Consider the following 14,477-nt stretch of genomic DNA (forward strand, 5'->3'; position numbering starts at 1 on the left):
TAAGAATATGCCCAGACAGTTGCCTCACTGTATGTGTCAGGGCTTGGGTTTTGTTTGTTTTGAGGGAAAAAAAAAAAAAAAAAAAAGAAAGAATTGTTTATTTAATTGTTTAAATTGGGCAGCTAAAGTATTTGAAAAGTTTTGATCATTTGATGCCATTTACTCTGTAGAACTATGAGTTCAAACACATTGTTCAAACACTTGCAGTTCCTGATGGATTTCTATGGGCCTGTGCAATCTAGGTAAAAGTCAGAAAATTCAGCCAACACTTAGTGCCTCCTTACTTGGTAGCAAGTCTCAGTTCTTAGGGTTCAGAGATTAGGCATGGTTGTAAAACACTTTTTAAATGCTACATATAGTAGAACATGAAATTATTCTACTTAATTTAACCTTAGACTTAAGCATCTTGCCTCCTTGCAAAAAACTGTGCCATCAGTAGTACATTTGTGTGATGTACTGATGCCTTCAAACAAGGATTGCCTTGTAGAAGCAAATTGCATTTTTTCCTGTGTATCACTTCTGCTTACATAGTGTCCTATGCCACATTTGGAAGAAGGGCTCCTAGAATCTGATGGGACACTGTGTGCTTGCTTACTTGTATTGTCAACATCACTTTGTTTAATGACTGCTGAGGCCAATTGTACTACTTGAAAGGTGATCTTAGTGCAGAACAATAATCCTCCTGTCTGTTATATGCACCTTTTGATGAAATGAGGACAGGCTGCCAACTGTAAACATTTGTTCTGGGCACATTCTTACCCCTGTGATGCTGATTTGTGACTTCCTTGCTTCTTCACCCTGCAGATCTCCATTAGGAGAACCATACTAATCTGCATTGTCATCTGCAAAGATCAGAAGAAAAACTTTTGGAAATAATCTTTTCTCTTAGTGGTTTGATACTTAAGAGCAGCAGTCTTTTGCGTTCTAGTGCATGTTCCTCTCATGTTTATTCTGTTATAATTCTTCACATTCAGGCTCCAAACAGGCAATTATTTCTGCTGTCATAGAAAATGTTGATCCAAAAAATAATGAAAACCAATCATAGAAGCACATTGTTACAAAATAAAGGAAAAAACCCAGTAGGTTGACATTCAGGTCTTAATCTTTCCTCTTCTTTATCTAATTTATCTGTTTATGATTTTTAAAATTCTCAAAATGGGTAATTTTCTCTCTTGTGTCTTTGTATCACCCATCTTTTTGAGATTCAATGATTTTTTTTCTTATCCAACTATATCTGGATTTTTTTAGGGAATTTGATTACGCATTTTCATCAGTCAAGAACTTAAATTCTCACTAGGTTTTTATGCAGTATTTTTATCTTTGCCAAAGTCTTAGTTTGACACCTAAATCATGCAGCTTACACTTACTCTTACCACTTTCCTGCTAAAATGGCATTTCTGATAAGCATCACCTCAGCTGGCAGACTGAAATTCAGACTTAACAGCAAGCCCTTGTACCGTGTCTGCTGTCATTCTCTCTCATTCCCTCTGTACCTGCCTTACCCCTTTTTTTTTTTTTTTTTTTTTTTTTTTTTAATGTTACTCTTGGGTCACAATATGTAGCTTTGTTTGAAAGGGGTAATTTAACATTATTTTTACCAAACGTGAGCTTATTGATTTATACCTTTATACCTTTTGGAGTTTTTTGCCTTTTCTATGTGTATGGCTCTTTTGTGTGGTCAGAATACATGTGCTTGTTATTTTTCAGTTTTTCTCTAACAAATTTTAGTAAATTATATTGAAAGTGCATGGCTTGTACAAGAATTCTTAAGGGACAATCTGTTTCTTCTCAAAAACTCTTCAAAGGAGTCATAGACATCACTGATACTTCACATTCTTCTCTTGGAAATTAGAGCATATTTTACTAGTTGAGAGTGGCACCTTCTTTCATGGATGTCCCTATTTCTGAGACAGGTAAAGTATCAGCTGCTTCTCATTTGTGCCTGCTCTGTTCTGGCAGCTTCTAGAATTAGGTACTTGTTTCGACAGTTTTACTGGGTAACTGTTATTTAAGAGAGATTCCTACCATTTATCTCCTTGAACAGTAATTTCAGTGTCCAAAAGCTTAAAAGGGGGTGGGAACTACTCTCTTACCTTGCCAAAAATAGATCTGAAATATTTGTCTGTGTTGTTTCTATGTAGTTTTTTCCTGACTGGTAAAGAATCTTGATATAAAAATTATCTAAGAAATATTGCTAAAGAATATAAGCAGGTTTTACACACACTTTGGTCTTCTGACATTTGGTATCTTGCTAGAAGCAAAAGTGTATAGGCTGAAAGCTTGTGCCTATGTTTGCATTGTGTTTCCAAATGTCTCCCTTATTAGAGAAAATAGACAAAAAATTCTGAATCATGTGTAATATACCACCTATTGCCTGGTATTATACATATGTGCTTATTATGGTTCCCGGAAATCAGATCTAAGTTTCCTGACACTTTCAAGTATAACATCTAGTTTATCATTGCATTGGTGTGCTTAGTTTTATGAACCTTATATTTTTACAAAAATTAATTTTAGTGCATCTATTCTGCTGAGATACTTCAGGCATTTTCGATGAACACTAGCTGAGTCTGGCTTTCAAGGGAGACAACTGGGTGAAGGGGCCTTGATGTCTCTGCCCTGTCCCTGGTTTGACAATATGGCAAGTAGATGTGAGGAAATAGAAACTCATTATTGTTTGCAGTCTGAGTCCTTTAATATAATAGTTCCAAGCCTATTTTACAGTTTGACTCTGCCTGGGTGCCAGGTGCCCACCAAAGCCACTCTATCACCCCCTCCTCAAATGGACAGGGAAGAGAAAATGCAATGAAAGCTCTTAAGTTGAGATGCAGACAGGGAAAGAACCCTCACCAATTACTGATGTGGCAAAACAGACTCAACTTAAAGAAATTAATTTAACGTATTACCAGTCCAGTCACAGTAGGATAAGGAGAGGTAAAACATTTCTTAAAGAAACCTTCCCCCTACCCTTCCCTCCTTCTCAGGCTTTACTTTTTCCCCCTCAACTCTCTTTCTCCTTCCTACAAGCAATGCAGGCACATGAGGAATATGGGTATAGTCCATTCATTGCATTGTTTCTGCCATTGCTTCCTCCTCAGAGAAAGGAGTCCTTCCAGTGTGGGGTCCCTTCCATGGGAGACAGTTCTCCACAAACTGCTTCTACATGGCTTCCTTGTTTCCCATGGGGTGCAGTTCTTCAGGAACAGGCTGCTCCAGCATGAGTCCCCCAGAGGGTTACAAGTCCGAGGAAAACCTGCTCCAGTGGGGGCCCCTTTCTCCGCAGGTTCTGCCAGAAGCCTGCTCCAGCACAGGCTTCCCATGGGGTCACAGTCTTCTCTCAAGCATCCACCTGCTCCAGCATGGTCTCCTCCATGGGCTGCAGGTGGATCTCTGCTCCCCTGTGAACATCCATGGGCTGCAGGGGCACAGCTGCTGCACCATGGGCTGCATTGGAATCTCAGCTCCAGTACTTGGAGAACCTCCTCCCCTTCTGCTTCACTGACCTCAGTGTCTGCAGAGCTGTTCCTCAAATATCCTCTCTGGCCACATCTACACAATTACTCTTTTGGGTTTTTTCCCATTATAGATAGGTTATCACATAGCTGTTGCTACCATCACTGACTGGCTTGACCTAGGCAGACTTGACATCTGGAGGCAGACTTGACTCCATCCTGGAGCCAGCTGGCATTGGCTCTCTTGGACACTGGACACTTCTGGCAGCTTCTTGGAGAAGCCTGGCCACACAAACTCCATACACTTCCTTAAATGATAAGATCAAAGAAGATTAGGCTCTTCAACAGCATGGATGCTATTCATTTCTTTAATCACTGAAGCCTAGCACAATGAAATTACAATAACCTCTAAATGAAAGGCAGGTCTACTTCATTAGGTTACACAGTATTTCTTCATGACTCTTAACTGTTCAGAGTAATATAGAAAGTTATTAGAAGAATACAGAAAGTTACTAGAACCAGTTTATATGGTTAAGGAGCAGCTATGCAGAACATTGCGTCTTGTCATTATTTAAGTACCAGAATGAAAATTGTTGATATTGTCTTGGAATAAACCTATGCTACTAATAAGAATATTTATTTTCAGGTAAACAGATCCTTTTTAATGATCAGTGTACTTTGATTTCCTTTACTTGAGAACCTCAGGACTCATTTGGGCATTTGTGTATTCATTATTAGAAAGCATTGTCTTAAGGACTATCTGCTATAGGCTAGTATGTTGGCAATAAGTTAAAAGAAAACAAAAAGCAGGGGGTAGGAGCAAAAGAACTTCATGTTTACAAGAAAAAGTTTTATAGTAATTTCCTTCTGAATTATTCTCAAATTATTATAGCAGGATAAGTGCATCACATACACCTACTGCTCTAATTACACCTGTAACAGCTGTGGACTGTGACAGAGGAATTACTCTGAAAATGTCAACACTGGGGACATTTGCATTATCTAAAAGTGTATACACATAGTAGTTGGAGGCTTTTTTTTTTTAATTTATTGTTTTAGACTCTAATGGCAAACTATGAATGGCTTTTAGTTTTATTAATCTGGTTTTGTGACATGCTAAACAAAAGTATTTTTGTTTTTGGAACCTCAGTCTGTTAAACTATCCTTTACAATAAATTTTCCATAGCAAAACCTCACATTTGAAATGTGTATGCTAGCTCCATTTTGATGAGCTGGTCCTACTAAATTCTTCTGGATTTGAGTATCTTAGCTTATAAAAAAATGACATATCAGCTGCTAAAATTTAACAACCTTTGTTTTTCTGGGATTCAGAAACGGTGTGCTATCCTGGACTTAAATACACTAGGTCAAAACCAGGCAAAGCTGGCCTTTTCACAGAGCTTCCTTTCTGGTGAAGTCTTATATTCATCTCTTAAGCATGACTTAGAGACTTAAGGGTTTGGAGCTGGTTTACATGCATGCCTGACAACCAGGACAATTTCCAAATTGTTTGGAATTTGCTTCTAATTTGAATAGCTAAGAATAATTAATTTAGAAGAAACAGTCCTTTAAAAGTTAAAATGGTATAGATAATTGTGATATTGTTACAGTGATTATTTGCTATTATTAATTTCCTAGGCATGCCTGTGAAAAATAATATAGCAGCTTTGCGCCAGTCGCCAGGGCAGAACGGCACCAGCTTCCATGGTTGCATCCGTAATCTATATATCAACAGCGAACTCCAGGACTTCAGAAATGTGCCCCTGCAAGTGGGAATTCTGCCAGGGTGTGAGCCTTGCCATAAGAAGGTTTGTGTGCATGGCACATGCCATGCTACCAGCCAGTCAGGCTTCTCCTGTGAGTGCGAAGGAGGATGGACCGGACCACTCTGTGATCAGCAAACTAACGACCCGTGTCTTGGAAATAAGTATGTCCTTCCTCAAGAAAAAGCAGTAGTATAATATGCACATGTCTCCTGTTATGTGTATTTTTTTTTTTTTTTCATAAAAGTTCACATTTGCAAGAAGCAACATAACCTGGGCATGTTAAAGTGAAAACAGCTTCCAGGTTTTAGCATATATTCTTTCCATAAACCTAATGAGGCCCCAGTTCAGGGGAGCAGATTCACACATATCACTGAAGTTCTGCCTAAAGCCTGGGAGGAGCTCTTGCATACTTCTGTATGGGCTTCTTTTGTAATGAGATGCACTGATGCAACTGTGGGTGTGACCCTTGGTACAAAAATAATTTTGAAGTAGTCGCAAATGGAAAAAAAACCTATTTTCTGATTTTCAGTTTTAAAGAATGAGGTAATTAAACCATTAATATTAATAACAATAATATTATCTACTTTGTTTTTGAAAAATGATACAATGGACGTACCTAATAGTTTATATTTTCAGAGTACCCAGGTTTTAGGAGGAAAATAGATTCCAGTCTTTATGGTGAACTTCTGTTTAAGTCTGAATGTGGTAATTCTATTTACTGATTTGAGCAGAAAATTTTAGTTTAAATATTTATATATGTCTATAGAAAGATTCTTGTATAGAAATGTGTGGGGATATTATATGTTCTATATATAAGTTACGTATAATTGTGTGTATGATAGTATTGATTTCTATGCATATTAATCTTTCATATTTACTGTAGAGACAGATTCTATTTGGGTTCATGGACTCCCAGCACAAGAAGATCAGAAACTTCAGAACTTCAAAGTTATTTTGTGCTTATTGATCTTGGGCAACAAGATGCCATTCTGTCTGCCCTTACCACTGTCCTTATTACAGCTTGGCAAACTTTTTTGGGTTTTTTTTTTTCCCTTTTTTTTTTTCTTTTAAAGCAAGCCTGCTTGGGTCTTTTGGCTGCTGCTTTTTTAGTGCAGCATTTGCCTATGTAATTTTTGACTTTTAAGGACCAGTGGCCTAAGTTTTCTAAGAGATTCTAATAAGATGATTTTCAACTCCCATATAAAATGATGTTTGAATCATCTTTTCACATAGTGAGTGGACAGTCTGACCCTTTAAAGTTTTATACAGCAATTAGCATGCTTTGCAACACAGTTTTGTTTATATTGGTCATAGACTCTTTCAGTACCTTTAAAGTTTTGAACTCTTCCCAGAGCTAGAGCAGTCAGGTTTTGAAGGATATCATTATAGCATTTAATTTTTTACTGGTCTTTTTTTTAGGCTGTCCTCTTTCACAGTGACTTTTAAGAAAGGTAGTACAGCACGTTATAAAAGGCAAATGTGACTTTCTATTTCAATACTTCAGGATTAAAAAATATCATCAAACTGTATCCACAAGTTCTATTATCAGAAAAGCCAGAGAATTTCTTTAAACTGTCCTTGTAATATTAGACTCCTCATTGTTTCTTATAACTCTGCACATTATCACCCAACCTGAGTGCTTTTTTGCAGCAAAATATGAAGGTATCAGGTTCAGATGTAGGCAGTATCAAAGACAGAAGTAGGTGAGCACAATATTAATATTTTGTTTGCTCTTTAAAGTATTTGATTTGTTTCAGTTCTAATTAGTGCTGTGAGCTTTTAAGAGAGAAAGGCAAACCAATTTTTTTTTTATTTGGAGTAGAGGAGGGCTTCATTGTTCTTTACTTCCTGAGGATTTTCATTCTGTAGTTCTTGATTTATCTCTAAATTGTCTACTGAATAGACAATTTCTTTTTTTCCATATAATACAGTTTAACATTCTGCTTTATCTGAGCAACAGAATTGTCACTGTGATCTCTGTTTCAAAATGCAGGTGATCTTTTAGAGATGTTGGTCACAATATTTTGCATTCAAGCACCTACATCTAGGTGCTTGAATGCAAAATATAGTGACCAAAGTTTGTTCTCTAGTTAGTAAAGGAATAAGCACATTTCAAAAGAATGAATAAGACCTCAGGTTGTCTAATCATCCTCTAGATAAGCTCATTTCTCCTCATGACTGACTGTGTCTGGAGCTTATGGCAATTATACATCCAACTTGAATGCCTGACACAGGTACCTAAAATTAGATGAGATGAAACTGTGCCTGAGAGTTTTCACTTAGCTTGATGTTCCTTTCAGTACAGTCTGAAGATGAAATTTAGAGCTTCAAAGAGAAGGTGGAAACAAAAGTATGAGAGTTGGCATTAGCTAAAATTTCATCTTCTAAGTCAAAGCAAAATTTTACCAAAGATCTTGACACAGATTGCTTTGATATCTAAAGTTTGTATAGAGTATAGCAGGATGTCAGTGCCAGCTGAGTAACTTTGTAGATCAGATGTCCTAAAAGTGGATGTTTTATAAATGGTGAAAACATTTATGCTGAACAGAATGAAAAATAAACAAAAGCTATCTGCCCCATGATACAGTCTAAGCCTTCCATTTTGAATTGCAAAATAACAGTTTTGAAATACCAGACTTCAACCACAGGAGCAATTTTTAGTTTTTGTAGAGAATGTAGTTGCTCCAAAATACAGACTAATAAAGAAGTAGGAGGTGCTTAAGCTATTAGTTTTATATTTGCATTTTTTAGTCCCAGATTGGTTATGTTGTCCTAAAAATTTCAAAATGAGATGTTGCTTTTTTCAAAATGAGATATTATATCTTAGTAGAATTTTTCTTTTAAGATGACATGTAATTTTAGCTTAATTTTTGCTGGCTTCAAATTGAAAGTAATTATTTTATTTTAGATCAAATAGGATTTTTATATTTTTTATTTATTTAGGTGGCTGTCATAACATAATAAGGAGGTTGTGAGTTCAAGAGTTGTACATTACAGAGAGGAAAAACATTTGAGAGCAGAAACATCAGGAAGGGTGATTTGTATGTTAGGGTTGCATTCCTCCCCACAGAGGAATTTTCACTGTGATCTCCCTAGGAAACAGTATTTAGATAGAAATTTTTTCTATGGAAACAAAGGTTAAAAGAATAGCATTATTTTTGGAAGGACATTATTGATCCTGTGTTGCCAAATGTGGAAAGGGAAGTAATTTTATTCCAAGTCATTGGTGATGGTTTCAGAAGATGAAATCCCCTGATGCTCAGCTTAGAGCTAGGAACAGATAATTAAGCATCCTCTTTTTGGGAAACACCACCTCTCTCTCCAAGAGAAGTAAGACCAGCTGTGTGTTCCCATACTGTACATCAAAACTTAGCAGATGCAGATTAACTCACAATCTTTTTTGTATTAACAACAAGATTTGAGCCTGCCCCAAATGTTTATCAAAGCTCAACTGGGAAATTAGCTGCTTTAATTACTTTGGGTGAGACTTGACAATGCACAGCCTCACCTAGTGTGAGGTTTGGTATGAATTCTGGGGAGTGCTGTTGCCTTGCAGTGATGCACAGAACTGCCTCAGACATTACAATACCCTGCTACTTGCAGTTGGCAACACAGACTAATATATTTGAAGGGAAAACACATGTTCAACTTGAAACTGCCATTGCTTGGGTCAGAATAGTTTTTCTTAGGAAGTGCCTGACCTGTCTTTTTGCTGGGAGCCCTATATTTCATAAGTGACAATATTGAGTTTCTTTTAAATGATACACGAACCAGAATTTCAGGTGAGTTTCTTTTTTCTTTCGCTTGATTTTGCTGTGTTCTTCTCAAAAGCATGCTGAAAATTTAGGTAGACAGGAAATGTTGTTTTTAATAACAGTGGCCTGTAAAATTTTTCCATAACACATCTACAGTGGCTATTTTCTGGTGAGAGGGAATTCTGTACTGCAGCTTGTTTTGTATAAACCTGCATACCAATTATAAACCACTTCACTGCATCTCACTGAAAAAGTCCATTAGAAACAAAAGCAATTTCTTCTAAGTACAGTCCAAAGTATTTGTAGTTAATGTTGCTTAGCCTGAACTTTGATGAATAATTTATTTTTATTCTCTTGGGCTTGTTTCCCCTGTAGATGTGTGCATGGTACCTGCTTGCCGATCAATGCATTTTCATACAGTTGTAAATGCCTGCAGGGACATGGGGGAGTCCTCTGTGATGAAGAGGAAATGCTGCTTAACCCCTGCCAATCCATCAAGTGTAAACATGGCAAATGTAGGCTTTCAGGACTTGGGAAACCATATTGCGAATGCAGCAGCGGATACACGGGGGACAGTTGTGATAAAGGTAAAAAAAAGTCATTCATGTTGTTGTGGTCTTAGAAAATAGGCTTTTTTAGTAAAACATGAGCAGCCAAACACATGAACAACCAAAAACATGATCAATTTTTTTTTCCACAACACACACATTTGTTGCTTTTTTTTCTACCATAAGAATTTATCTTGATGAGAGAAAAACCAAGCCTTTCCTATGAATTTGTTTGCATTTTGAGGATTTTTTCATCAAACGTTTTGCTGTGAAAACATTCTTCTTTTTTTTGCCTTCATTCAGAAACACATTTTTACTATATTTAACTATTACGTTTTACCTGCTGTATCTTTCTGTATTTATTGTTTCTCTACCTTCTGCAACTGAGAAGCCAAATCCAATGATTCTGCTCCTAGTTTTATCACAAACTCTACTTTTGACCTCTCAGCTTCAACTGATTTATCACAGCGAATTATGCAGGTGAGATGGATGAAAACAGGATGACTTTTCCCCCTACCTTTTTCTTTTTCCTTTGTCTATCAAAGCTCTCCCTCTCCCTCTTTTTCCCTTACCCCAGATGGCATTTATTTTGTATTGTACATAGATGTGAATAGAAGAATATGGTTGTAGAACTTCTAACAGATGTCTCATTTTTAGCTGCCTTTATACCTCAGTAATTTATGAAGTTAGCGGAATGTAACTTATATTAAATAAGAGTTTGAATAATATTAAACTCTAGGTCTAATAAATTAAATTGCATGCTCTCTGAAACATTTCCCTATGGTAAACAGAACCAGCTGCAAGCAGTGTAGCAACAGAAGATGTGTATTTTTATAAAAGAGGAAAAGATTTAAGCTTCCAATTTTCTTGTCATTGTAATACCTTCGTATTTATGGTTTACATATACATAATATAAGCTTTACCGAAAATAGGAGGTATAGGGAATGAAACCCATCATTAATCACATTACGTTTGGAAGAACCACTAGTTTCTAATACAAAGTCTCAGTCAAAATTTAAAATACCGATCCCAACTGCAATAGTAACACAGCATCTCCCTGTGTTACACATTCTTTACCTGTGTCTCAAAATTGTATCTCTTATTTTAAAATGTTGTTTCCCACAGAAATCTCTTGTCGAGGGGAACGAGTCCGAGATTACTACCAAAAGCAGCAAGGCTATGCTGCGTGCCAGACGACCAAGAAGGTATCGAGACTAGAATGTAAAGGCGGGTGCTCGGCCGGGCAGTGCTGCGGGCCGCTGCGCAGCAAGAGGCGGAAATACTCCTTCGAGTGCACTGACGGGTCGTCGTTTGTGGACGAGGTGGAAAAAGTGGTGAAGTGTGGCTGTACAAATTGTCCCTCCTAAGTGTCCCTGTCACACTTGTCTTTTGAAAATGTTGTATACTTATTGACCGTGTCGGACTAATTAATGCTTCATAGTGGAAATATTTGAAATATATTGTAAAATACAGAACAGACTTATTTTTATTATGAGAATAAAGACTTTTTCTTCATTGAAAAAAAGATTCAAGTGCTTGAACTGAGACTTCTCATACCCAAGAGGAGCTTTGAAGAAAAAAAAAAAGACCTGGTAACATTGCAGCAGAAATGGGAAACTTTAACTGCTTTTAACATGGATTCTTCTTTATAACATGCTGAAGATACACTGACACTATACACATGTGACTTTCGACTTAACAGCTCAGAGATGAAATACTGACCAGAACACGAGGCTTGTTTTTTCACTTTCGTATCAGTCTATTTTATTGTCTTGGCAGACCATTCCAATCACTTACCTATGGATGAGGAAGCTTTATGAGCAAAAATAATCAGATTATGCAGAAGTAACAATTGTTTGAAACACATTTTGTCTTTTGGAATTATTAAGCATCTTGAGAAGATGGGGTCGCATTTAATGAATGGGAAATAGGAGATACAAGAATATACTATAATCCTGAAATCTCCTGATGATGTGTACTTTTATATCAGCATGTTAGCAAAAGAAGCATAAAAATTGTTTATCTTCCCTTTTACAGTATTAATTTTTTGTAATATAAATGTTCTGGGGATGATAAAATAGATTATTGATGGATAAATTAGTAATAATATGGATTTCTGTTTCTATGAGTTCTAAACAACTCTATACAGTATTGGGTTTCATTGAGAAATATTTATTGTATCAAAGTACATTGTACTTAACCCTTTTAGGCCATCCCTTTTACTGTTTTTCAATGCTTTAATATATATTAATTTATATTTGTCCCAGTATTTTTGTAATTTTTTTAAAGGACTTAAAAATCAGGATTTTTTTGCAATAGAACTAACGTAGCATGTCGTCTTGGGGTAAATGTTTTCAGTCTGTTTTTTCCTTTCCATTCCCTTTTACTTTTCCTTAGAATCTGACCACTTGGTGTCACTGAATAGAAAGTGGTGACAATTTGCAGTTTCACATATAGCTGATATTCAGGACACCTTCCAAGAACCTGTGATATATTACAGAAAATGTCTTTACACTAGATGGCAATTGTAGAGAAGTTAATTTTCCCTATATACAGTACTTACAGAAAATAAGATGGCGTGTAGAAAATTCCATTAGAAGATAGATCTTTATAAATTAATATTCCCATGGAGCTCTTTACCTTTTTTTATAAAAAAGAAAAAAAGGCTGTGCTATCAAAAACTGTGATTTTCCCCAAATAATAAAACTACTTTACTGCCCTAATGTTCCCCATGTTAACATGTTGCTGCTAAATTATAATGTAGAACTGGTAATCAATAGTGGGTTGTGTTCTTCTTTCAGTAAAACCCAGGGTACCCTGTAAAAATGCAGATGTTTTTTTCAATTTTATTTTATTATTTTTTTTACAAAAGAGTTAGATGTACATGTGTAATGCAGTGTGCTTTGTCATATTTGGACTGATATCAGTAATGCTACTGATGTTTGTAAATTAAACAGATATTTACTTCATTAACAGCTTTTATTTGTATTCTTCTGATAAGTTTAAATTGTCTAGCAACCTTTAATTAAACACCTGTTGCAAAGAATATTTGGTAAAAAAAAGAATAAAACCCAACCCTAAATCTAGTGCATTCCTTGCTGAAAATCTGAAGAAGGAATTGACTTGGAATAATTACACCTAGAGGCAGTGACATCTCAAAATATCTGTGCATTATGAACTCAGATGAACTTATACCAAAACTAAGAAAACTACTTAGAAATACAGTACACTGCAGGAAAAGGCAATTTGAGTCTATCCTAGTACTTTAGTGGTTATAAAAATGGCAATTTGACAGTTGTTCTAGCAAGTAATATGATTCTTTAGAGGGATGCAGTTTCACTAATCTTTGACTAAGTATTTTAAATTTAAGCAATTGGATGGGATGATACTTAACCAGGTTTATTTTCTCTAATATATTTTTTTACAAATAATTCTGTGTTTATTTTACGTAGTCTACTTTAGAATTTGTCTAAATATCCATTGAAACAGCCTTTGGTGTGAGGAATTCTTTGCAGTTTCTGTGACTGCTAAAAATTCTGCTGTAAATAGGGGTAGCTTTGAGGAGAAAGGAGACGTTTTTGCCTAACATTCCTTAAGCAGTATTCTTGTGTATGGAAAGATCTCTTGGAGCTCAAAGTCCCTGTATCTGGAGCTGGATTGCTTTCTGTCCTCATATTGACAGAGAAAGATGAACTTTGCAATGGTATTCAAGCAATACTGGCAGCTACTGGTGATCTTGAGGTCATCGAGAGAGGGGCCTTTTGTGGTCTCCAAGCAGAACCAGAAGAAGAATGGAAGGGAAGGGAAGGGAAGGGAAGGGAAGGGAAGGGAAGGGAAGGGAAGGGAAGGGAAGGGAAGGGAAGGGAAGGGAAGGGAAGGGAAGGGAAGGGAAGGGAAGGGAAGGGAAGGGAAGGGAAGGGAAGGGAAGGGAAGGGAAGGGAAGGGAAGGGAAGGGAAGGGAAGGGAAGGGAAGGGAAGGGAAGGGAAGGGAAGGGAAGGGAAGGGAAGGGAAGGGAAGGGAAGGGAAGGGAAGGGAAGGAAAGGAAAGGAAAGGAAAGGAAAGGAAAGGAAAGGAAAGGAAAGGAAAGGAAAGGAAAGGAAAGGAAAGGAAAGGAAAGGAAAGGAAAGGAAGGAAAAAGGAAAGGAAAGGAATAAAGAAAAGAAAGAAAGGAAGAAACCCAACACCCCAAAACCAAACCCAGCTTTATCACCTGCCCCTCTAAAGAAAAACAAGGCAACTACATCAATGGTTATTCAGCTTTCCTTAGCCCCCTTTGTCAACACCTCCTGCATCCTGAGGCATCACAAAGTGCCACTGTGCACAACAAGAGATAACTCCCTCAATGGGATGGGTCACCCTAATGCCTTTCTAATACCTAAATCAAGTATCTTGTAATACTGCTGTAATAGGCTGCCTTCTCCCTGTGTTCCCTGAAAGGGAAATGAGGATCTGAAGGAACTGTCACTTTAGGTATCACTACCACAGTGGAGAATTTAGTTCACTGCTGAACACTCCAGACACAGGTGTTCATTTAAAAACATAAATCATGCAGCTTTTAACACAGAGCTTAGGGATTAGGTTTTTCTTCTTGTGTCTGCTACCTCCTCTAGAAATCACTCTCATAAAGTCTGCTTTTAATGTATTGAATAAAATCCATAAAATGCATTGGATCTGAAGGATATGACTCAGTATCGTGGCCAAGTTCTCACTTCAGTTTAGCACAGCATACAATTTGAATTCTTCTTTCATTAGAAACTAAGAAAAATAAAACTTGGAGATTCCATTATTTTCTGTCAGTGTTCTTAAAAGCTGTAAAAAAGAGAAAACACATGAATACTGCTTAATTTGTACTGGTTCATGCACAGTTCTTGCTGTCATCTAAGAGATGACAAAATTGTGAAAGAGCATGAAAAAAGACCATTCTTTGAATAAATCTAAGTACAGACATTGCTCTT

The 14,477-nt window shown here is 36.7% G+C and overlaps 1 protein-coding gene across 7 annotated transcripts in view; it reads left to right on the forward strand.

Annotated features, from left to right (window-relative positions):
• Positions 1–12,490, forward strand: part of SLIT2 (slit guidance ligand 2) — a 260,737-nt gene extending 248,247 nt beyond the window's left edge. For 4 of the 7 annotated variants that reach the window (XM_030270822.4, XM_030270827.4, XM_030270826.4 and 1 more), the window contains 3 exons: positions 5,091–5,379; positions 9,349–9,560; positions 10,647–12,490. In XM_030270822.4, coding sequence (XP_030126682.4) covers positions 5,091–5,379; positions 9,349–9,560; positions 10,647–10,888 — 743 coding nt within the window. In that variant the 3' untranslated portion in view covers positions 10,889–12,490. Of the gene's footprint in view, positions 1–5,090; positions 5,380–9,348; positions 9,561–9,912; positions 10,002–10,646 lie in introns of all 7 variants that reach the window. The other 3 variants (XM_072928032.1, XM_072928033.1, XM_072928034.1) reach the window with 3 other exon arrangements.
• Positions 12,491–14,477: the final 1,987 nt, after the last annotated feature.

The sequence above is a fragment of the Taeniopygia guttata genome, chromosome 4 (assembly GCF_048771995.1).
Source record: "Taeniopygia guttata chromosome 4, bTaeGut7.mat, whole genome shotgun sequence".
NCBI lineage: Eukaryota > Metazoa > Chordata > Aves > Passeriformes > Estrildidae > Taeniopygia > Taeniopygia guttata.